Genomic DNA, 23,981 nt, shown 5'->3' on the forward strand with positions numbered 1-23,981 from the left:
TCTCTAACCTCACCCTCCATTTGGGACTAATCCACTTTGCTTCCTAACCCCCTGGCCAAACCTCCATTCTTTCTTGAGACTGGGGTAAGGTTGAGAGGGGCAGGGGGAAGGTGCAGTGGTGGTTGAGAGCCCCTCCTGGGGACTCAGGTTTATGGGAAGGGAGTTGTGTTTCTGTATTACCTTTTACCTTGTATATTTCTGTCTATAACTGTATATATACTGTAAATATCTGCTTGTATATTGTGCCAGCTGTAAATATAAGCTTATAAGCTTCATTCATATTTCCAGAGCTGGCTGAGTCTAGTCTGGGTGATTTCTATAGTGGGGGGGAGCGGATGACACCCAAACCATCACAATCAGTTACCTGTGAATTTAGCACAGCTGAACACGTAACTAGGCAAGACCCATCACTCTTCAGGGTTTTTGCACATGGTGAACAGCATGTTGGTTAAGTGCCATTTGATTTGTTTTGTTTCCATTTTAGTTATGAATCCTAATTCTGCTATGTAGCCCTGCAGAGTGTGCATTTGGAGCCACATGTATCTTGGAAAGTTGTTTCAGGCTCTATTAATTGCAGAGGAGCACTGCTGTAATCTTTTGTGTCCTACCTCAAACAGCTACCCATAAGCAGGAGGGGCCAACTGTGGACTCATTTCTTAACTTACTCTAGCCTGTCTGCTCTAGGGTAGGGTGTCCCTGCCCATGGCAGGGGAGTTGGAACTAGGTGAACCTTGTGGTCCCTTCCAACCCTGACTGATTCTGTGATTCTATTCTATGATTCTAACTTTTTTATACATCAAGTTGATTGGATAGGGCTGGGTGATAGAGTGGACTGGATGATCTTGGAGGTCTCCTCCAGTCTGGTTGATTCCATGATCTTTATACATGTCTTCACAATTTCAAAGTTCCACTGATGCAGTGTTTTAGTGAGAGCTCTGACTCTTTTTAAGGCAGAAGTGGTGAATTTCCAAAAGTCTAACATCAAATGTAAAACTGGCCAAGAACCTGATGCAATGTCTAGTACAACCTCAGATGATGGACAGAACTGCATTTCTTTCCAGAGCCTGCAGGAAAGAAAACTCTCTCGTGTTAGCATATTACCTCACCATGGGCCTTTCATCCATTGCAAACCATGGAAAGGAAAAGCTTCTGCATTTCTTTACTAGGATACACTTTCATGATGCACTAATCACTCCTCCTACTTGATCTGATAGGATGCACTACTTCTACCATCAATATTGAAAGCACAAATGTGCTCTCTGAACTTCAGAAGACACTTGTGAAGCAGCACTAAGGGGTAGCATTCTGGCAGTACACATACAACAAAAGTTTAGGACGTATGTATAAAAGCATGTGAGTAGCAGCTTCTGTTCAGGTCCTCTGATTCAATTTAGGAGAAACAATTTAGAAGACATTTAAGCAAGTGAAGGTATTTTCTTAACTACACAAACATACCTTGCTTTAGTTCAACGGGAGTTTGAGTAATCACCCTAGTTACCTATTTTGTCTTGTACATAATCATGCTTTCAGATTCACACAATTTGGTGCAATTATTTATCTTCCTATCAGCAGAAAATTCAGTTCTATCCAGAGAAATACTTTTTTTGTTGTTGTTTTCTCCTTTAAGTAGAACAAAATTAACCTTTCTGCTTCAGAAGATGCAAAGGCAAAAAAATAAAGGGGGGGGGGGGAGGGGGGATATTAGGCAAGTAAATGAAGAGCAACATTTTTTTTCATCCTCCACCACCAATAATTGCTGCCAAAATGCTCAGAACTTGAAAGCAGAAATTCAGTTGTGAGGCATGACTAGTGACCATTCCCTAATTTTTTTTTGCCCAAATTAGCTATTTTTGTGGCCCATTAGCTTCCTGCCCAACTGTTCAGCTGCTCAAGGGTTAGATGTGGATCACATTCACAACCTCTGTGTCAACAGCAGAGTAAGCCAAAGTCACAGAATCATAGAATCAACCAGGTTGGAAGAGATCTACAAGATCATCCCATCCAACCTAGCACCCAGCCCTAGCCAGTCAACTAGACCATGGCACCAAGTGCCTCATCCAGGCTTTGCTTGAACACCTCCAGGGACGGTGCCTCCACCACCTCCCTGGGCAGCCCATTCCAATGGCAAATCACTCTCTCAGTGAAGAACTTCCTCCTAACATCCAGCCTATCTAGAAGAGAAGGGTTTTGGCAGGACACTGTGTCCCCTTGGAGTGTTAGCTGCTCCTTAAGGCTTCCCTAAAAATGGAGGTGGAAGTTTTCCTGATACTCATTAGGAAGCAGGTATGGACTTTCTAAATAGTTCTTACTGCAATTCCCTTCCTCATACTTAAAACTTCAAAGGAGTGCACATCCATCTCTACCAAGCATCTGGGTTTAAAACTATGTACGACTAAGAACAAAAAGACTTTTTGAGGCAAACTCAGTGTTAACTTTATGCAATTACATATTTATAATGTAATGTTTTTAAAATTCAAATTAATAACATCACAAACAATCTTTTAAAAGAAAAAAGAATGCATTTTCAAAGCTGTAGAGTCTCCTAATAAAGGGACTTGGGGTTGTTTAGCCTGGAGAAGAGGAGGCTCAGGGGAGACCTTATTGCTCTCTACAACTACCTGAAGAGAGGTTGTAGCCAGGTGGAGGTTGATCTCTTCTCCCAGGCAATCAGTGACAGAACAAGAGAACACTGTCTCAAGCTGCACCAGGGCAGGTTTAGGCTGGATGTTAAGAAGAAAGTCTTCACAGAAAAAGTGTTTGGCCACTGGAAAGGGCTGCCCAGGGAGGTGGTGGAGTCACTGTCTCTGGAGGTGTTTAAAAGGAGACTGGATGAGGCACTTAGTTAATTAGAAGGTGTTGGGTGACAGGTTGGACTCAATGATCTTGAAGGTCTTTTCCAGCCTGGTTAATTTTGTGATTCTGTGATTGTAGTATGTAATAAATTCAACTGAAGTATGATAATGCTTTAATAATCTGAGTGATTGGTGGCTGACAAGGATCTGAAAACTCAAAGGAACTTTAACACTGTTCTAAACTTCACTTCCTAACCCCAGTACTAACCCAGAAAACAGTTACCTGCACAGTTCAACCCTGCTTTTCCAGTTGATTTTTTTCATATATTTTTTGTTCCTAGTAAGTTCATCAAACTGTCTCTTCACATGAAAGAATGGACACAAACACCATGCCTTAGAATAGCATGTCTTCAATATTATTTTACTGAGTCCAAACATATAATACTGACACAGAAATGTAGACATTTTCATATGAACTAACCCATCACAGGTGATGCAGGTCCACTGTTGAGTGTTTTTGTTTCAAACCAAGTTTTTGGAAACAAAGGAATTTGACAGAGCATCTGGCCAACAGTACTTAGCACCTTCACAGAACCAGACAAGGGTGCAAAACTCTCACAGCAAGTTTGCACATGATGCCAAACTCAGGGAAGTGGTGGAAATGCTGGAGAGAAGGTGTGATGGTTTGGGGGTTACCCCGCCCCCCCGCACTTTTGAATTTGCCCCAGCTAACTCAGAGGGACCCTGGGAATATAGATGAAGCAATTTATTTACAGCTAGCAAAATTTACAAGCAGCTATTTACAATATATACAGTTATATACAATTATATACAGAAATATACAAAGGATAAACGATATGAAAGCACAACTCCCCTCCCAGAAACCTGAGTCCCCAGGAGGGGCTCTCAAACCACCCCAACACCTCCCCCCGGCCCTCTCAACCTTACCCCAGTTCTCAGGAAGAAGAGAGGTGCAGCCAAGAGGTTAGGGAGCAAGGTTAGTAGGAGCAGGGTTAATGAGATGTGACCAGGTCTAAGGCAAAAGCAAGAGTGAGAAACAAAATGGAGAAAAAGTCTTTCTTCTTCCCAGAGTTCTCAGCGTAACTGTGAGAGAAGTTGACATCAATTGTTTTGATTTCACTGCCCGTTATCTAGTTCTTCTACCAAAACATTCCAGCTTGCTTCAAACTAGCACAATCCACCCCTGTCTACTTCGCTCAGAGTATCGCTGAGAATTATCCAATCTAATCTAAACCAATATTTACACTAAGACAATATATACAAGTTCAGTTCACACTTCAATCAGATGTAGGTGATTCAAAAGCTCAGAACAGGGACTCCCAGGTGATGTTGGGTTCGTGCTCACGTACTGTAGATTCTATTGTAGATTCTCTCAGTGTTGGGCGCCGATGTTACCTAGAACAGAAAACTCCTAACAGCTTGAATTTAAACTCTCTCAGCTAAAGTTAAATTTCTCTGTGGAATACACTGGATTTCACCATTCTCCTGCATTACCCAGTATGTATGACCAGGACCTTCAGCAGAAACCACCCCTCGGACAGGTTTCCCTTCGCCCGAAGGAGAAAATACCCAAACAGTTTTCCCTAACAGATTCTTCTCATGTACAACAGGAACTTTATCACCGTCTACTGTTTGGACCAAATCTGATTGTGCAGGTCCTGCTCTGTTTACTGAACCTCTACTATTTACCAACCAGGTAGCTTGTGCTAAATGTTTGTCCCAGTTTTTCAGAGTTCCACCCCCCATGGCTTTTAGGGTGGTTTTCAGCAAACCATTGTAGCGCTCAATCTTCCCTGAAGCTGGTGCATAGTAGGGTATGTGATAGATCCATTCAATACCATGCTCTTTGGCCCAGTTTTTTACAAGATTATTCTTGAAATGAGTACCATTGTCTGACTCAATTCTCTCTGGAGTTCCATGTCTCCACAAGATTTGTCTCTCCAAACCAACAATGGTGTTACGTGCAGTAGCATGTGGAACTGGATAGGTTTCCAACCATCCAGTGCTGGCTTCTACCATCGTCAGCACATACTGCTTGCCAGAACGTGATCGAGGTAAAGTGATGTAGTCAACCTGCCAGGCTTCTCCATACTTGTACTTTGACCATCTCTCACCATACCATAAGGGCTTGATTCGCTTAGCCTGCTTAATAGCAGCACAAATGTCACAGTCATAGATGACTTGGGTGATAGCGTCCATGGACAAGTCAATCGACCTATCACGAGCCCATCGGTATGTTCCATCTCTGCCTTGATGTCCAGATGAGTCATGGGCCCACCGAGCTAAGAACAGCTCACCTCGGTGTTTCCAATCAAGGTCAATGTCAAGTTCAGAGTTGGCATCAACTTGAGCAATCTTAGCAGCTTGATCTGCCTTCTGGTTGTGTTGATGTTCCTCAGTGGCTCTGCTCTTAGGCATGTGTGCATCTACGTGCCGCACCTTCACTGGAGTTCTCTCCAGCCGTGCATCAATGTCCTGCCATAGATCAGCACACCAAATAGGCTTTCCTTTCCTCTGCCAACCATTCTTCTTCCAGTCCTTCAGCCAACCCCATAGAGCATTGGCTACCATCCACGAGTCGGTGTAGAGGTAAAGGATAGGCCAATTCTCACGTTCAGCCACATCAAGAGCAAGTTGGACAGCTTTTACCTCAGCGAACTGACTGGATTCTCCTTCTCCATCTTTCGTTTCGGTAACTCTCCTGGTTGGACTCCAAACCGCTGACTTCCATATTCGCTTGTTCCCAACAAGACGACAGGAACCGTCTGTGAACAAAGCATAGTTCTTTTCCTGATCAGAGAGATCACCATAGGGAGGAGCTTCCTCAGCACGAGTTATTTTCTCCTCTGGAGGTTTGGAACAGTCTGTGCCTTCCGGCCAGTTGGTGATCACCTCCACTAGACCAGGTCGGTCAAGATTACCCATTCGTGCTCGTTGGGTTATCAAAGCCATCCATTTAGACCAGGTTGCATCTGTGGCATGATGCGGTGATGAACCCTTGCCCTTGAACATCCAGTTTAGAACTGGCAGTCTAGGAGCTAAAAGCAATTGTGACTCAGTTCCAATCACTTCAGAAGCTGCTTTCACTCCCTCATAGGCTGCTAGAATCTCTTTCTCAGTTGCAGTGTAATTTGTCTCTGAACCTCTGTAACAACGTCCCCAGAAACCAAGTGGACGACCACGTGTCTCATTTGGAGCTCTCTGCCAAAGACTCCAAGTTGGACCATTGTCACTGGCAGCCGTGTACAGAATGTTCTTAATGTCCGGACCAGATCTCACAGGACCCAAGCCCACTGCATGGACTACTTCTCGTTTGATCTGATCAAAGGCTGCTTGTTGTTCAGGTCCCCACTCAAAATTGTTTCTCTTACGAGTCACATCATGCAGAGGTTTGACAATCTGACTGAAACCAGGAATGTGCAGTCTCCAAAATCCCACCACACCAAGGAAAGAAAGTGTGTCCTTCTTACTGGTGGGAACTGCCATGGTAGAGACTTTGTTGATCACATCCTGAGGAATGTAACGGCGACCATCCTGCCACCGCACTCCCAGAAACTGAATTTCTTTGGCAGGTCCTTTGACCTTGTCTCTCTTAATGGCAAAACCTGCTTGCAACAGAATGTCAATGATTTTGTTACCTTTCTCGAAGACTTCCTCAGCAGTTTGGCCCCACACAATGATGTCGTCGATGTACTGGATGTGCTCTGGAGCTTTACCTTTCTCCAGTGCATTGTGGATGACTGAATGACAGATGGTTGAGCTGTGTTTCCACCCCTGAGGCAAACGATTGAACTGGTACTGGATTCCTCTCCAGGTGAATGCAAACTGAGGCCTGCACTCCTTTGCTATGGGAATAGAGAAGAAAGCATTAGCAATGTCTATGGTTGCATACCATTTAGCCTCCTTCGATTCCAGCTCGTACTGGAGTTCCAGCATGTCTGGCACAGCTGCACTCATGGGTGGCGTCACCTCGTTGAGGGCACGAAAGTCAACTGTCAGTCTCCAGTCGCCCGTAGGTTTACGCACAGGCCAGATGGGACTGTTGAAAGGTGAATGAGCTTTCTCAATGACAGCCTGACTCTCCAACTGACGAATCAGCTGATGAATGGGCAACAAAGAGTCACGGTTAGTTCTGTACTGCCTATGATGAACAGTTTGAGTTGCAATTGGCACTTCCAGGTCCTCTATGTCATGATGTCCCACAACTGCAGATTCATCAGAAAGTTCAGGTCTAATGGACAACTTCAATTTATCATCCTCAATCTCTACAGATGCTATTCCAAAAGCCCATTTGTGACCTTTAGGATCTTTGAAACAACCTTGTCTCAAAAAGTCAATTCCCAAAATGCAAGGCGCATCAGGACCAGTTACAATAGTATGTGTCTTCCACTCTTTACCAGTTAAACTGATCTCAGCCTGTATCTTAGTTAACTCTTGAGATCCACCAGTGATTCCAAAGATAGAAATGGACTCTGTCCCCTTGCAATTAGATGGCAATAAAGTACACTGAGCACCTGTGTCAACTAAAGCCCTGTATTTCCGAACTCTTGAACTGCCAGGCCACCTAATGAATACATTCCAATAGATTCGGTTCTCTCCACTATCCCTTTCCTCCTTCTGGCTGGAGGCAGGGCACCCCTAATGCTGAACATGGCATGTAGGGTGTACACAGTGATTGGTGTTGTTGCGAGAGGAATTGCAACTGTTGGAACAATTGCAGTTGCTCTCAGGAGCTGAAGAAGTGACAGCTACTTTCCTGGCATTGCTGCCTCCGTTTCTGCCACTCTGCAGATCCCTGACCCTCTTTGAAAGAGCTGAAGTAGGTTTACCATCCCATTTGTTCATGTTCTCACCGTATGTGTCACGCAGAAGTATCCACAGTGACGCACGTGATTGCTGCTGTCTGGGTGGAATTTGTCTCCTCCTAGGCTGGAATTGCCTTGCAGGAGGTGGGCGTCTGTTCCTGACTGCAGAAACATTCACCCATTCAGATGATGCAGGAATGGTATCCTTGACCAGATTGGAAATTGAGGTTGTAAGGTCCTCCTTCAGTTCTTTCATGGTATTCTTAATCTCTGTAGTCATAGTCTTTATGGCACAGATTATACCAGAATGTGACAAGCTGTCCTCAATCTGCCTGAGCTGATCAGTGAATTCACCAACAGTGAAAGATCTTCCATTATCACTCCTTGCTAGAAACTTACTGGCCAAGATGTTAGCATAGGATGAAGGAGCAAGCTTAATCAGCTTCTTCATGAGACCTGTTCCCAAAGGAATATCATCAGGCTCATGAGTACCATGATCTCCATAAAGCACTTCCTTCACAGCAAACTCCTTCAGAAGCTTAATTCCCTGCTCAACGGTGTTCCACTTCTTGGCAGCCCATGGCAAATCATCTCGGGAAGGATATCTCATAGCCACAGCCAACAAAAGGCGTGTCCACAAGCTAACCCTACCAAGAGGACTTGCCAGGTGTTTGTCCACTCCACTCTCCTTAGTGAGTGGTCCCAGCTGCTTGGCAGACTTGTCTCCTACCTGCAGAGCATTAGCACCAATGCCACGGCATCTCACTAACCAGCTTAAGATTGGCTCACCTGATTCTCTTGTGTATTCCTTCCTAACTTCCCTGACCTCTCTGAGTGGATCCTTGGAGCCTTGGATGTCATCTTCCTCCTCCTCTTCCTGTTGTTCTGGTGGTGCTGGGCCTAACACAATCTTCCTCATAGCATTCCTAAACTCATTGGAACCATCCTCTCTCCTGGCAGCTAACCTCACAGCACTCCTCTCACTTGAGTATTGTTGTCTCAGCACATCTACAAGGTCTCGCAGACTAACTGCCTCCTCTTCCTCCTCTTGCTGCTGATCACCAGAGGTCCCATCTCTTACATCCTCCTGCGAACCACTCTTTGTCTTAGCTTTTGCCTTAGCAGGTGCCAGAAGGGCCTGAGCAGCAACAGACTTGGATGTGTCTGCTGGAGGATTTGAATCTTTAGGAGTCTGACTTGGAGGGTTTGAATCCTTAGGGGTCTGACCTGGAGCATTTGAATTATTGGAGGTCTGACTTGGAGCATTTGTATCCTTAGGGGTCTGAACTGGAGCTTGTGAGTTCAAATCTGCCTTGCTTTTAACAGGAGGATTTTGGTTCTGGTCTGCTGGCTTGGGGTTTGAATTGGCTGAGCTGGTGTTATTAGGATTTGGACTGACTGGGCTAGCATTACTAGCACTAGTAGTATTATTATTAGTGGGATTGTTTGCCTGTCCTCCTGGGATGCCTGCCAACCCTGAGGTGTTTTGATTGTTGCTAGGAACATTCTGATTTTGGGTACCTGCCTGTGCTCCTGAGGCTCCTACCGAACTCTGTGGATTGTTGTTGTTTTTGTTATCAGTGTTTATGTTAGTGGTGGGAACACTGGCTGTGTTCCCAGAACCTATAGAGGAGGGTGGAGAGGCTGGCAAGGGGGAAGCCGATGACTGTGTTCCCTTGTTTTGCTGTGAAAGAGACTGCTTCTGAGACACAGAATTTTTCCTAGCTCTTACAGAAGCTGATTTTGAATTTTTCACCAATAATGCCAAAATTAATATGAATATTAAAATCATGAGGCAAATATTAAAAACTGTGAGAAGAAAAACAGTCTTACAAGAGCATGTACCTAGACAAACAGTTGGAATTCCTGTCTTAGGCTGAATAACTCTCATTAGAGCCATATTTAAAGCAGAATTTCCATTGATTGTCACATTATTGACCAGAGCTCCTGTAATGTCCTTGGTAATATTCTCAGAGATATTAAAACCAGCATAACCAAGAATAAAATCACCCCAGCTCCAGAACATATCTGAAACCTTAGCTTTAGCCTTATTATAAGCCAGATCAATGAAATAAGCAACAATCTGGCCTTTTAACCAACTAAATGCCAAGAAAACAAAACCAGACCAGAGCAATGCACCAACCAAATACAATAGCTGCTTGATTAGCTTCATCTTAATTCCCAGAGCTAATTTCCACTCACTGAAATCTCTAGCCCCACGTTGGGCGCCAATTAAAAATGTGATGGTTTGGGGGTTACCCCGCCCCCCCGCACTTTTGAATTTGCCCCAGCTAACTCAGAGGGACCCTGGGAATATAGATGAAGCAATTTATTTACAGCTAGCAAAATTTACAAGCAGCTATTTACAATATATACAGTTATATACAATTATATACAGAAATATACAAAGGATAAACGATATGAAAGCACAACTCCCCTCCCAGAAACCTGAGTCCCCAGGAGGGGCTCTCAAACCACCCCAACACCTCCCCCCGGCCCTCTCAACCTTACCCCAGTTCTCAGGAAGAAGAGAGGTGCAGCCAAGAGGTTAGGGAGCAAGGTTAGTAGGAGCAGGGTTAATGAGATGTGACCAGGTCTAAGGCAAAAGCAAGAGTGAGAAACAAAATGGAGAAAAAGTCTTTCTTCTTCCCAGAGTTCTCAGCGTAACTGTGAGAGAAGTTGACATCAATTGTTTTGATTTCACTGCCCGTTATCTAGTTCTTCTACCAAAACATTCCAGCTTGCTTCAAACTAGCACAGAAGGATTACCTTTCAGAGGGCCCTTGATAAACTGGAAGAATGGAAGCAGCAGCTATCAAATGCATGGAGTTCAATGAAGCCAAAAGCATAGTCCTGAAATTTGGGACTGGAAGTCAGTGCAATTCTGCAGAAAAGGACACAAGAGTGCTTGCAAAGGAGAAATTAAGTATGAGTCAGCAGCCTACCCTTGCAGCAGTACATTACTGTACCACTGGGCTGCATCAGCAAGAATCAGCCATCTGGTCAAAGGAAGCCATTAGTTTACTCAGTGCTCATAAGGCCACATCTGAAGCACACTGTTCAGCTTTGAACAGCCCAGTTCACAAGAGGAGTGGATACACTGGAGGAAGGCTAGTTGAAGACCACTAATCCACAACAGATGAGGAGAAACTGAGGGTAAAGCATCGTTTCAGAGGAGAAGGCTGGGAGGAAATTTAATTGCCATCTTAAGTTATACATTAATGAGTTAGAGAGAACACGTAAATACACAGTGAAAGGACAGAAGGCAACCATCACAAGATATATCAAGGGAAATCCCAGCTGGGGATACAAAAAAGTAAATGTAGTGACAGTAATTAGGCACTGGCACAGGTTGCCCTCAAAAAATTGTTGAATTGCCATCCTTAGAAATTGTAAGAACTTGCCTAGACAAGGAAGCAACCCAGCTCTGAGGGTAGCTTTGCCTCAGGAGGCTGTCAACTTAATGTACTCTATAGCTTTATGGATCATCAGCACAACAGGTGAAAGTGTATCTTACTGCAACTAACAATAATGTTCTCAAAAGACTGAGTTCCATCTGATACTAATTTAGTGGTTCACCACTTAAAGGCATATTAAACACTTTCATGAGTGCTGAAGCTGACCTTAAGAATTTGCAGAATGGATGCCTCACATTATATACTCTGCATTTGCTTTGAACACAACCTTTTGATTTTTTCCAATTTAAAGCAACACAACATCAAGCCCCTCCTAGAAATTTTTAAGGGAATGTTAAACACTTAATGATTTCCCAGAGTTGTTTTATGGGATGCAATGTTTTAAAATGGGTGTATATATTGCACATTTAAAACCATCTCAAGGTCTATAAATTTAACACACACACACACACATACATGCAACACTTGGAGGAAAGCATCCCTCAGCTGGACAAAAACCCTCATTTTTGGAACAACTACACACAAGGCATTAATCAAACTTATACAACATTCACAAAAGTTCTGTGTATATGGTAAGGCAGGCATATGAAATGGAAAAAAAAATCCATTATTACTCAATATGTTACATTAAAAAGACAGCTAAACAGATAAAAATCAGCATTTCCTCTCTAAAGTAATTGCCTCGAGTTGTGCGTGGGTTATTTCAACTCTACATCAGAGCCCAACTTTCCTTTGACAAAAGCAAAAAGGTGATGCTGTCAGAACAATCTGAAGAGAGTTTGCCTCTCTGAAGTCATTATACTACAGTATTTACTATCTGTAAGACAGAAAATTTAGCTGTGTTTTTACTTCCGTGGAGTGAAACATCAGAAAGTTTCTTGCTCGTATCCACAGTTTCTTCTTGTACTTTTGCACGTTTGTGTAGCATCTGCTTGACAAGAATACAGGCATATCACCTCCAACACTTTTTTCCCCAAGTACATTTTCAAGGTCCAAGAGCTTCGTCTGACAAAGCTATCTAAGATGCAAAAGATTAGCCCCACTCTCTTTCATGCCAGTTTCTCAAACTTTTGCCACAAACACAACTTCACTACATTAAATACCAATTAGCTTTACCGAGATAAACCCAGGATAAAGCTCATTGTGCTTTGTTCTCTAGGTGTTTGGTTGACCAAAAAAAATGAAGAGCCAACATACAGAACTTGCCAAAGTTCACACATGTGTGCAGTTGGTAGATGGAGGTGTATCTATCCGGCTTTTGTTTTCCTTTGCATCGTTCAGAGGCGACTCGTTACCTATCTGGCATTTGAAGACTTGTTTGTAGGCCTTCCTAAAATTTTCAGAGAGAAATGCATATATAATGGGGTTCACTGAAGAATTGCTGTAAGCCAGGCAGTGTGCAGTTACTCTGAAGAGGAAGGAGGCTTGAGTCAGTGGGAAAACTCCAAATTCAGCCCAGAGATGAATCACGTGATGTGGCAGCCAGGAGATGCCAAAAACCACCACCACCACCAACACAGTCTGTGCTGTCTGAGACAAGGGAAGGAAAACACAGATGTCTGATGAGCACTTGAAGAATCAGCTTTAAATTTGCTTCAAAACCACTACTTTTGGGTAAAAAAGAAAAGGTAGACTGAGAGAGAACACACTTTGGATTATTTATCACAGTATCACAGTATCATCAGGGTTGGAAGAGACCTCACAGATCATCAAGTCCAACCCTTTACCACAGAGCTCAAGGCTACACCATGGCACCAAGTGCCACATCCAACCTTGCCTTGAACAGCTCCAGGGACAGCGACTCCACCACCTCCCTGGGCAGCCCATTCCAGTGTCCAATGACTCTCTCAGTGAAGAATTTTCTCCTCACCTCCAGCCTAAATTTCCCCTGGAGTAGCTTGAGGCTGTGTCCTCTTGTTCTGGTGCTGGCCACCTGAGAGAAGAGAGCAACCTCCTCCTGGCCACAACCACCCCTCAGGTAGTTGTAGACAGCAATAAGGTCACCCCTGAGCCTCCTCTTCTCCAGGCTAACCAATCCCAGCTCCCTCAGCCTCTCCTCAGAGAGGAGACTCATTTTACTCCATTATCTGTGTGGGCTTTACTTGGCATAGCAAACTCCTGCAAGAAGAACCTTAGCCTTGAAAATGCCACTATAAAAGACACGCATATAACCTTGCTCAAGGTGAAAGAATGATGTTCCTAATTCCCCACACAAGAGGCATACATAAGCTTGATGTAAAATGATGATAACATGGGCCTTTGGGAAATCTCATCAAGCTCTAATGATCTACATTTTGGAATGGTGCACAATAACTTTTGAACAGAATTCCAAGAGAGATCTATTACACACGAAGAGAGTGTGAAAGAGCTTAGGGAAGCAAGACAAACACTTTGGTCAAGCATCTACAAAAGGAACAGGGGATTTCTGAAAATCTCTCCTTTAAACATAAAAAACCCACAGAGGGAGGCATACAGCAACATGTTGAGATACATCTATGGATAAAAAAGAAAACAGTAATGCATTTGGAATTTCTGGTGGTTGTGTGTTGTCAAAACCAATCTGGAAATCAAAGCTTACCACCAAACACTGAATCTGGGAAAAAAAATGAAACACAAAATAACTTCAGTACTGCTTCCTGACTCCACTTTCATGAGTAATGACAGGAAGGGCTATCAAGTTCACTAGATCCATCCAGACAGCTGCAGACCTTTCAGCTGCTGAAGGTATTCTGCTGGGGGGCACAGTGGAATTTGGACTGTCAATGTTTTCTTCATTCCTCACTTACTTCAGAAAAGCAGTTAACATTTTGCAGCAGTTCAGGAAATTAATATCTACTCCTTTAACAAATACCTCTTTCAACTAAATCACTCTCCCAGTAAAGCCTAATATTAATTCAAAGGCATGTTGTGTTACGGGCCACTATCATTACTATCTTAACACTACATCAGCACTTAAGGCTCTTTTTTCACACGGAAAGCTAACCCAGTGGCCACAGAGTGATAAATACTGAAGCACAGTAGGCTTTCTACTAGTTTATGGAGCTTAGTCTGTGCTTCTTGAACTGACAATGCTCAGTAGTAATTCAGACTGACTTACCTCATCATAACATGATTTAGCAGAAAAGAGTTCAAGTTCGATTTCTGTTGCAACAGGTCAAATTAACTTACAACAGATACAACTATTGGTTAGTAAAATCTCACAACAGAAACCAAAAGACATTATATCTGTAGTAAATATGGTGGGGGTTTTTTTGTTGTTGTTTCAAGGATTATTCTGCTTTCAAAAGCTGCTCCTCTACTTAGCACTACGGAGTTTCAGTCAGTTGCCACTAACAGCCAGCCACACGACTATGTTGTCATCCAGGTCTCACCAGTATAATACATGCTAAATGGGAAGTATACATTAAGAGCAGCTCTTTCTATGATGCCTTCAATATCTAAACATTCCAATTGAAAACAGATTGGCTGCATATCACATGAAGAATTACTTCAAAAGAGGCATAATATTTCAGTTTGTTTGAAATAAAAAAAAAATTAATAATAATTATACCAGAAAAATCACTGACTTTGAACAGACTGTAGAGATACACCGGAAAGCAGTGGTTGGCTGGGTTATTTTTGATGGTACTCAGTGATAGGACAAGGAACAATGGGTATAAGGTAGAACACAGGAGGTTCTACCTCAACACAAGAAGACATGTCTGCTGTAAGGCTGATGGAGCACTGAAGCAGGCTGCCCAGAGAGGTTCTGCAGTCTCCTTCTCTGGAGACTTTCAAAACCTGCCTGGATGTGTTCTTGTATGTCCTGTCCTAGGTGATCCTGCTTTGGTGGGGGTGTTAGACTTGATGATCTTTGGAGGTCCTTTCCAGCCCCTAAAATTCTGTGATTCTGTAATTTCATATCTGTAGAATGAGTAATTTTGCATTAGGAAGCCTTACTCCATCTGCTTTATTCCATCAGTCCTTCTAAATCTAACTTCAGAAATTACCTGCTCAAAATCATCACTATGCCTTGCAACCTAGGTTGGTCTCTTCTCCCAGACATCCAGCAATAGAACAAGGGGACACAGTCTCAAGTTCAGCCAGGGGAAGTATAGGTTGGATGTTAGGAGGAAGTTGTTGGCAGAGAGAGTGATTGGCATTGGAATGGGCTGCCCAGGGAGGTGGTGGAGTCACCACCCCCAGAGGTGCTCAAGGAAAGACTGAATGAGACACTTGGTGCCATGGTCTAGTTGACTGCCTAGGGCTGGGTGCTAGGTTGGCCTGGATGATCTTGGAGGTCTCTTCCAACCTGCTTGATTCTATGATTCTATGAAAACAAAGTTGCTTTGAAAACCATGAATTAGGCCTTAGGAAGAGAAACTTGTATCAGGCCTTAGGAAGAGAAACTTGTTTTCTAAGGAAAAAAAAACAGTTGTGGGCTGCCTTTTTTTCTTTCCCTTACTGATGTCCGAGCAGTCTTGAGCATAATTGCAATGCTTTTCCCTAAAGCCATGAAAGCTACTTCCTAACCAGATCTGCCTTTTACTTGCAATTTTAAAAAGTTATTTTTTAGAGGATATAGACAGATATTTCCAGTCTGAGAATATTTCAGCTGGGAGTAGAGATGGCAATGTACAGAATGTCTTTGAAAACTCCATATCTGACCTTGAAGAAGTTAATGACAAAAGAATGTGTTTTTTGCAGAATCAGGGACAAAATTCTCTAGTTCTAGGAATTAAAATCTATGGACTAGAGAAAAGAGAGAATGCATAAATAACAGATTATTTATTCCCTGTTGAGCCCATGTGTATCTCATTTACACTGCAGACAGTCTGCATGCCCATATGGTAATATCAGTGATCAGATCAAATGAAGTGCTATAGCCTAAGGGGTTTTCCTGACTCCACAATCATAAACTGCAAAGTTAGTCAAATGAACACTGTGGTCAACTCTGCCCCAAAATAAGAACCATACCATATTAACTGACAAGTGCAATATTTAAAGGTTTAAAAAATCAGCTAGTTTAATAAAGAAATAAAAATTTACATATTAGGAAAAACTGCCTGTGAGGCAAAAAAAAACCCCACAACCCAAACCCCAAACATTAAATATTACAGACAGGTTGCCTCTCTGTGTGTAAATTTCAGATGCTCTAAAGTTCAAAATATGAGGATCTCAGGTAATGGCTTGATGCACTGCAGTGGAAAACTCAGATTAAAGATAAAAGCAAAATTCCAGTCCTGCTAAGTTCAGAAAGACACCAAATAAGTGATTAAATATTTCATTCCAGTTCCCTCTTTCCATTGCATTTTTGGCAATAAGCAGTATGACATCAAATTAGCTCAGCTATGAAACTAAATTAAAAACAAATAGATACTGGTAACCAAAGCAATCTACCTTTTTCTTGGATGCTTCTGACTTCTTTGACATGTTTCTCAACTTCTTATGCAAATGATTAAGAACCTGAAAAAGATGAATTTGCATCTTGTATTTCACCATGTCCTAAAAGTAAAGCCCACGTGTTTTAGCATACACCCTCTAGTGCTGCATGAGTTGCCTACAGACATTGCTGATCCAATTTACACTTCTCAGAAGCGCACACTATAAAATCCAAAGGCATTACCTGGTTGTACTGTGCTAGTTTGAGCCTAGCTGGGATATTTTGGTGAGAAGAATTAGATTATAGGCTGTGAAAAGGAAACAATGGTGATGTCTACTTCACTCACAGGATTGCTGGGATGTATAAGAACAAGAACACAACAGATAACACAGTTGCTCTCTGGGCTCTGAGCCTGCATGAACTTCTCTCTCTAACCTAACTTGCTGCCTGACTAATCCTTCTGCTTCCCAACCCCCCTTGGCTGACCCTCCAAACTCACCTTGAACGTAAGGCAAAGTCTGGGGTAAGATAGAGGGCTGGGAAGAAGGTGGAAGGGTGGTTGGGAGCCTCTCCTGATAACTCTGGTTTCTGGGAGAGCTGTTGGGTTTCTGTATTGCTTTTTAACTTGCATATTTCTGTCTATGTCTGTATATATTGTAAATATCTGCTTGTATAATGTGCTAAGCTGTAAAAATAGCTTCATTCTCCAATTTCCAGATTGACTGAGTCTGATTTTCTTAAGTGGGAGAGAAGGAGGCAGGTAACACCCAAACCATCACACATACCCATGTGATTTAGTGAGTATGAAGCAGACCACAACTGCATTCTCATACAAAAATGCAGACATACTGCATAACAAATGCTTACTACGAATGAGCAAGACAACAAATAGAAACCTGCTATGCACTTAGAATTAGCAATCATTCCTCTTCCACAAAAAAATGTTGCTGCTTGTTAATTTAGAATGACCTTTACTGCACGTAACATAGAAAGTGTATGTTTGAAGTCAGAGTTTTTCTGAGTCACCTGCATAATTTGCTTTCTTCAGATAGATGTTTCCTTAATATAATCAAGATATTGGTGGTATTCAATCTTCAGACAAAGCTTAGGCTCTCAAAAATAATTTACACTAAAATGTATCTCACATGAGGCATGACCTTCATTAACAATTTGATGATACTTGGTCATGTGCCTTTCACAATTACTTTCTTTTTAAATGTCTCAAAAAGGCTCATCACAATGATTTGCACTCATACACAATGGTTTGCACTAAGGTGCTGGATAGTGAATGCAGAGAGGTGCATGCAGAGAGGTGCATGCCTCTGTCTGCAGTCCTTATTAACTGAGCCTAATGCAGTTGTGCGACACAGGCACAGAGGGAATGGAATGTGGTCTTCAGATGAATATATTTAACAGTTTGTAAACCATACAGAAGAGAGGAGAATGCTGCTCAGTTAAACTCTAGGCTTTAATGAAAAATGGCAAGAGAGCATTTTTACAGTGTCAGAGTTTAGAGCTTCGTTGGGTGATGATGATGTTAGGTTGCACTTGACATAACTCTAAGATGAACTGAGAACATTCTCATAAGTAAGAGCATCTTTTTCATATACCTGTTGATCAGACATCCTACTGGGCTCTCAGGGAAGATATAGGTTTCCTGTTTTCTCAAAATGGGAGTGGGATGCTGAGGGAGTAAAGTTATGCTGTAGTGAAAAAGAGTGTAAGGAGACTTGTAAGATCATAGAAGTCCAAGAAGTTCTAGTGGGAGGTGTCCCTGCCTATGGCAGGGGGCTTGGAACTGGATGATCTTTGAGATCACTTCCAACCTAAACCATTCTACGATTCTATGATTCTAAGTTCTGTTCTGGTCCAGAGTGCATTTCCACAACTACCACCAATGGCACTTGGAGGGCATGGATTTTTGTCTGCAGACTATACATTTGTTTTGTTTTCTTTTTTCTCTCCCCCAACCTGTTTCAAAGCTGTGCTCAAGATGGTTTGAGAGCCAAGGATGATGCACTACGACCAAATCAAGTTGAGAAAGGGATTCCCCCCCCCCCCCCCCCCCCCCAATATTTCCAATATTGTTTTTCCAATGTTTTTTTTTTTTCCAGAGAAAAACAATGCTTAAACTTTCTGTAGCTACACATAAGTCTACCAAATAAAATTTTAATTCTGCACTGTTGCACAGAGTATTTCTTGTCTGGCTGTGTATAATCATTCCACTGATTACACCTTCACTATCCACCACTGAAAATCACACAGCAGGATAGCCTGCCCAAAGCCATTTTCTAATAAGAATGACCTGCTTGTTTAACAGAGTCATAATGTGAGCAATACATTCTGAACCGTCTTTTATAGTATGAACCTGATTTCAATTCAAGTGCCTCTGCCTGTGATACACGTTTTGAAGCAATGCTGCTACTTCTATTGTCACAACATATCCTTCACCCTCTTTGGTTTAATAGTGTCTCGCTAATGTGTCATACTCTTTAGTTTTTCTTTTCATTGTAGTTTAATAATGTTTTCCCTCACTGCTCAGCACAATATAACACATAATACCTTAAGCCAAGAACCATATGAGCTTGTATTTTATGTTAAGTCTTCTACTTTTTATGGCTTACTTTTAAACAAGTCTACAAATCATACTTGACTTCCACGAATTCAGAATGTTCAGAATGACAAATAACAATGGAAACATTCTTCAGGCAAGAAATATTTCTTTCTTTAAAAGCTGTTAACATTATACATCTATAAAAGGAAAAGTTTGCTAACGATTTCTGGTGTCTAACTTGAAGAAAAGACTGGATGAGGCACTTAGTGCCATGGTCTAGTTGATTGGATAGGGCAGGGTGATAGGTTGGACTGGATGATCTTGGAGGTCTCCTCCTACCTGGTTGATTCTATGATTCTATGATTCTATAAGATTTGATTGAAGGAGGCCTGATTTTCCAAGGGCTCAATCCTCATAATTGGGTACTAAAAAGCAGAGGCAACTCAGTTGTCAAACTGCACTACCACAGCAGATGTCTATCGTGAGAAGCATATTGGGACTAATTTATTACTTTGCCCTTTAAGAACACGCCAGTGAGTAAACATTATAACAGTGCTACAAAACACCTCCCAAAAGTCAGTATTAGAAAGATGCAGCAAGTAACATGAAAAGCACTTAAAAAAATCTGCAAATATGCAGCACTGTGACTCAACTAATAACTACGTAATCATTGCTCCTCTGGCAGGAATAGTAAGGTCATTTCAAGAGTAGGTCTGTGAGCCAACAAAAGCTACTTTCCTAAAGGTTTGTGGTTTCTTGACTATGTGTTCCTCAAAAGTTGTGTCTCCTTCATGAGCACATGCTATGTAGGACTGTCCCTACAACTGATCTGATGTTTAACAGCTGAGTGCAAACAGACTCTCCTTAAAAGACAAAGGATTATGAAGACTCTACCTTCTTTATTGACTTTTGTTTTCATGAAACTAGGGAAATATCATTACTTCTGATATTTTCACTCCTCTATCACAGTTGGTTGAAACTGAACCAAAGTTATTTGTGGAAAAGTGGAAATGGGCAGCTGTACACACAGGCCACAGAGCACAACCTCATAAATCTCTGCCTTAAGAACACATAACTGAGATCTCCAGTTCTGATTCTGTGGGAGAATGCTGTTTCCAAATACCCACCACTATTTCTGAACTTCTGCAGGTTGTAACAGTGTTGGCATACAGCAGGGAAAACACAAATCTCTCTTAACATAATTTAAGAGAGAGTGAGAAAGAGAAAGAAGTCAGCTCCCAGCCTAAAATATGAGATTTTGAAAACTGAAAGTTCAATTCCAATTTGCTTATGAAAGAAACAGAATTGCTTTAAAGGAGTCTGGGAAAAGCAATATATTTAAATGGAGAATGAATCTCCTTTGTCTTAATCTACTGTATCAGAAGAGTGCACTATTTAGCTGATGCACAGTTCATGAAAGCTAGTGAAGTCCATAAGAAACAAATGTGCTTACTTTATAATACTTTTGAGGCAATTGGACAGCAGCAATCCTCTAAAACCCTGTGTGAGTTCAGAAGCCAAAATACTTGCTGTGCTTTATAGTGACATCAACAAAAGCTCACATGCACCACTTTGCCTGTGACCTGTGAAAGTAACAATGGCCTTCACAAATCCCTCACCTAGCCCCGTGTGTCAAAATACTGCAGTTGGAGAACTGCCAGCATCTCCTAACGAGGGCAGGAATGAGCCTTTGCTGCAAGACACCTCCAACAGACTTGTATAAGCCATGGCATTTCTTTGTCTTCATTGACCCTCATGGGACTACCACATATCTCCTAAGTATCTCCCAGAACTCAGGTTGGATCTTCCAGCCTTACACCATGGCCAGCAAGATTGTACATAGAAGGTCAAAGCTCAAAACTTATCACCATGCAAGGGTGAGATCCCAGCCTGGCAATAATTTAAGATTGTAGTAACCTTGAGTGGCCCTAATCTTACCAAAGGTCCTGGGCACGTATTTCACACAGGATTGCTTGACTGGTTTGGGCTTTTGTGGGTTTTTCTGGGATATTTTGGTTTTGTTTTGAGGTGTTATTTTTAAGCTACATAGTCATATTACTATTGAAAGACCTACTTTGATAGTGCTTTATAACGACACGGTGTGTTATATCTACTATGCTTGTATTTTTTTTAAGCAAAATTGCTCTTCTTTCCACCCCACCTCCCATTATGCAGGGCTGTCATAATTTGGAAAGATTTGGCTTCAATCTTCTGTCACATAATTAGAATTTGGAGGTTGGTACTTTATGCTGAAACTGAAGGTGTTTCGGCTTTGTCAAAACGGGAGGATACTTAATAGCTCAAAAGCTCTCTCTGCACGCTGTAACATTCTCCTTGATATGTGATAACTCCTTCACACTCTGATAATTTATGGCTACAGCAAGTTTCACCCCTTTCACAGCTCTGTCATATTCAACCACTGTAGATGAAATACCAGGGTATTCACTCAGGGAAAGCAGATTTCAATTTATATATGAGGACATATCTTCTCCATTTGCCAGGTCAACCTTGTTTCACTACAAACAATAAGTCTGAAATGCTGTCCTTTAAGTTCCATGCAAGTTTGTTTTAGCAGAGTTGGATGCTGACTAGCCTTAATTTACACATCACAGCTAAGCTGATGTAATGCTTGTAAGACTGAACAGAACATAAAATCAGTGGTTCAAATTAAATACTTAAATTGAACCTATTGAACTTGCCAATTGCAGAAATGACTTCTCAACAGTTAAGAAGCCCTTATTTGCAAGAGCAGACCTGTCCCCTCGAATGTAAATTACTGTGTAAGGAGAAGCCCTGGCACACAAACAGAAAGACCTCTGCCTAACTCAGCAGGTAGCACACGGTGCTCCAGATCCTGTCCAGCAGCAAGCAGTGGACCCTATGCTGAAGGTTGCAATTAATATCCACAGAAAACTGTGACAGTTGCCTGAGCACAAAAGTTTTTAAATACCCTTTTTTAGGCGTCCTTACTACTTTTTCTGGCCCAGATCCTCATGCACTGCACCCTAGCACCACCTGTCCTCGCTGAAGTCAGGTACATCTCCCATCCACTTCAACCCGGGAAGACAGGACTTAGAAGGACCAGGCAGCACAATGCATCTCTTGCTCTTAACATGTGAACTGGATCAGACCAATCTGGAGAATTTGTGTCATTTCTAAGGGCACTGCACTTTAAAGAATTCAGCCCAAACAACTTCTTGTGTTGTTGTATTTTGAGTTAAATTCCTCATACAGCACTGCAAGAAAACAAGGCAGTTGTGTTGACAGAGAGAGCAAAACACTGAGTCTTCTCAGCACTTTGGAAGCAAGATCTGGCAGAGGAACCCTCATAATTACCAGAACATCTGTCTTCCCTGCCCTGTGCAATCCTTGTCCTGAACTGTCTAACACACACACACACACACACATCCTCAGTCATCCTTCAGCCATAAAACCTGTCTTCTCCCTTTGCACCGTAAACTCACCCCTGCCACGTTGCCTCCTGACACGGTTGTGTCTCTTCATGTGTCCAGAGCTGGCCACACAGCCCATGGACATCCTTCACCACCGCTTCCCTCCCCACCCCTTTTACATACCCTTCACCACCACCTGCTTTGCCCCACCTTGGCATAGCAGAAGGAGATGAGTAGCAGTGGGAGTAGATATCCGAAGACAAATGTGCAAACCACGTAGACCTTCTTGTGGTGTGGGTTGGGCCAGTGCTCCCAGCAAAAGGTCTGGTTGCTGGCCTCGCGGTGGAAGAGGCGCTGGTGGTGAGCCACAGGTGAGGCCATGGCAAAGGACAGCGCCCAGATGAGCCCCACACCCAGCAGTGCGTTGCGGGAAACACGTACGGCTGAGGAGCGTCGGGAGTGCACGATGGCCACATAGCGGTCCACAGACATGGCTGAGAGTGTGAAGATGCTCACCAGCATGGAGACGGTGAAGAAGTAGTGGATGAACTTGCAGATGAAGGCACCCAGCACCCAGTTCGGGAGCACGTAGACCGTAGATTGGAAGGGGATGCAGAAGAGCAGGTAGGCCAGGTCAGCAATGCTCAGGTTGAGGATGAAGATGTTGGTGGTGCTGCGACGCTTGCCTGGCTTGCTCCTCGCCAGCACCGTGATCACCAGAGAGTTGCCCAGCACGCCCAGGGTGAAGATCAGACCAAAGACCACTAAGGTGATGAAATTCTCGATGCCGATGCCGAAGAGAGGCTTCCCCTCTGCCTCCGGCAGCCTGGAAAGGTTGAAGTCCCCGCGCGGCGGCTCTGCCCCAGCCCGGGACAGGTTGAGACCCTCCGACTCCATCCTTCTTGTGCTGTCGGCCAAAGTTTCCGCGGGCGGAAAGCGGAGCCGCTGCTGCCCGGCACCGCGAACCGCGGGGAGGCAGGGAGGGCAGAGAGCGAGGGCAGAGGGTACCGCCGCGCAGTGCCCTGCCGCTAGCAGAGGCGCAGCCCGCGCGGGCGGGCGCGGAAGCTGCGCGGCAGCCCCGGCCGCCCTGGGCAGGCAGCGCGCTCGGCCGCGGGGCCCGTCCACCCCCGCCGCCGGGGGAGGTGCTCCGACCGCGCACCCCACGCTGAGCCCGGGCCCGCCCCGCGGAGCGGAGGAACCTCCGCGCCTCCCCGCGCTAGCAGCTGCTGCTTCTCCACTAGACGGAGCTCCCCGTTGGTAAACGAGTAGTGGGGATTTCCCCCCTCCTTTTATCCTCCTCCTCTTTTTCGTCCCCGGCCTGACGATTCGCGGACAGGGAGCGTAACGGAGCTGACCGACCCTGGCTTCAGTCCTCACCGCAAAAAACTTCCTGCTTTCTGCCGTCGCTCCCAAGGAGGCTCTGACAGCGGTGCTGGGAGGTCCAGCTGGGCTGAAATGAACTCTCTTGGATAGACAGAAGATGAAGCCTCTGCCGGCACCCACCGCAACAGGCAGCCGGCAGCAGGAGTTACTCCGAACTGTGCTCAGTATCTTCAGCTCGTTCCCAGGTTTTCATTCATCGTGCGGTAATATGCAGTAGCTCACAGGACAAAAGGTAGCAGAGGGCGTTATTCATCCT

At 43.5% G+C, this 23,981-nt stretch overlaps 1 protein-coding gene across 1 annotated transcript; it reads right to left on the minus strand.

Annotated features, from left to right (window-relative positions):
• Positions 1–11,995: 11,995 nt before the first annotated feature.
• Positions 11,996–23,239, minus strand: GALR1 (galanin receptor 1). Its single transcript, XM_064150421.1, has 3 exons — positions 22,553–23,239; positions 16,414–16,479; positions 11,996–12,564 (listed from the first exon to the last, which is right to left on the minus strand). The coding sequence occupies exons 1-3, from the start codon at positions 23,237–23,239 to the stop codon at positions 12,247–12,249; spliced, it is 1,071 nt and encodes a 356-aa protein (XP_064006491.1). The 3' UTR covers positions 11,996–12,246.
• Between the last annotated feature and the right edge of the window lie 742 nt (positions 23,240–23,981).

This window comes from Pogoniulus pusillus, chromosome 10 (genome assembly GCF_015220805.1).
Source record: "Pogoniulus pusillus isolate bPogPus1 chromosome 10, bPogPus1.pri, whole genome shotgun sequence".
NCBI lineage: Eukaryota > Metazoa > Chordata > Aves > Piciformes > Lybiidae > Pogoniulus > Pogoniulus pusillus.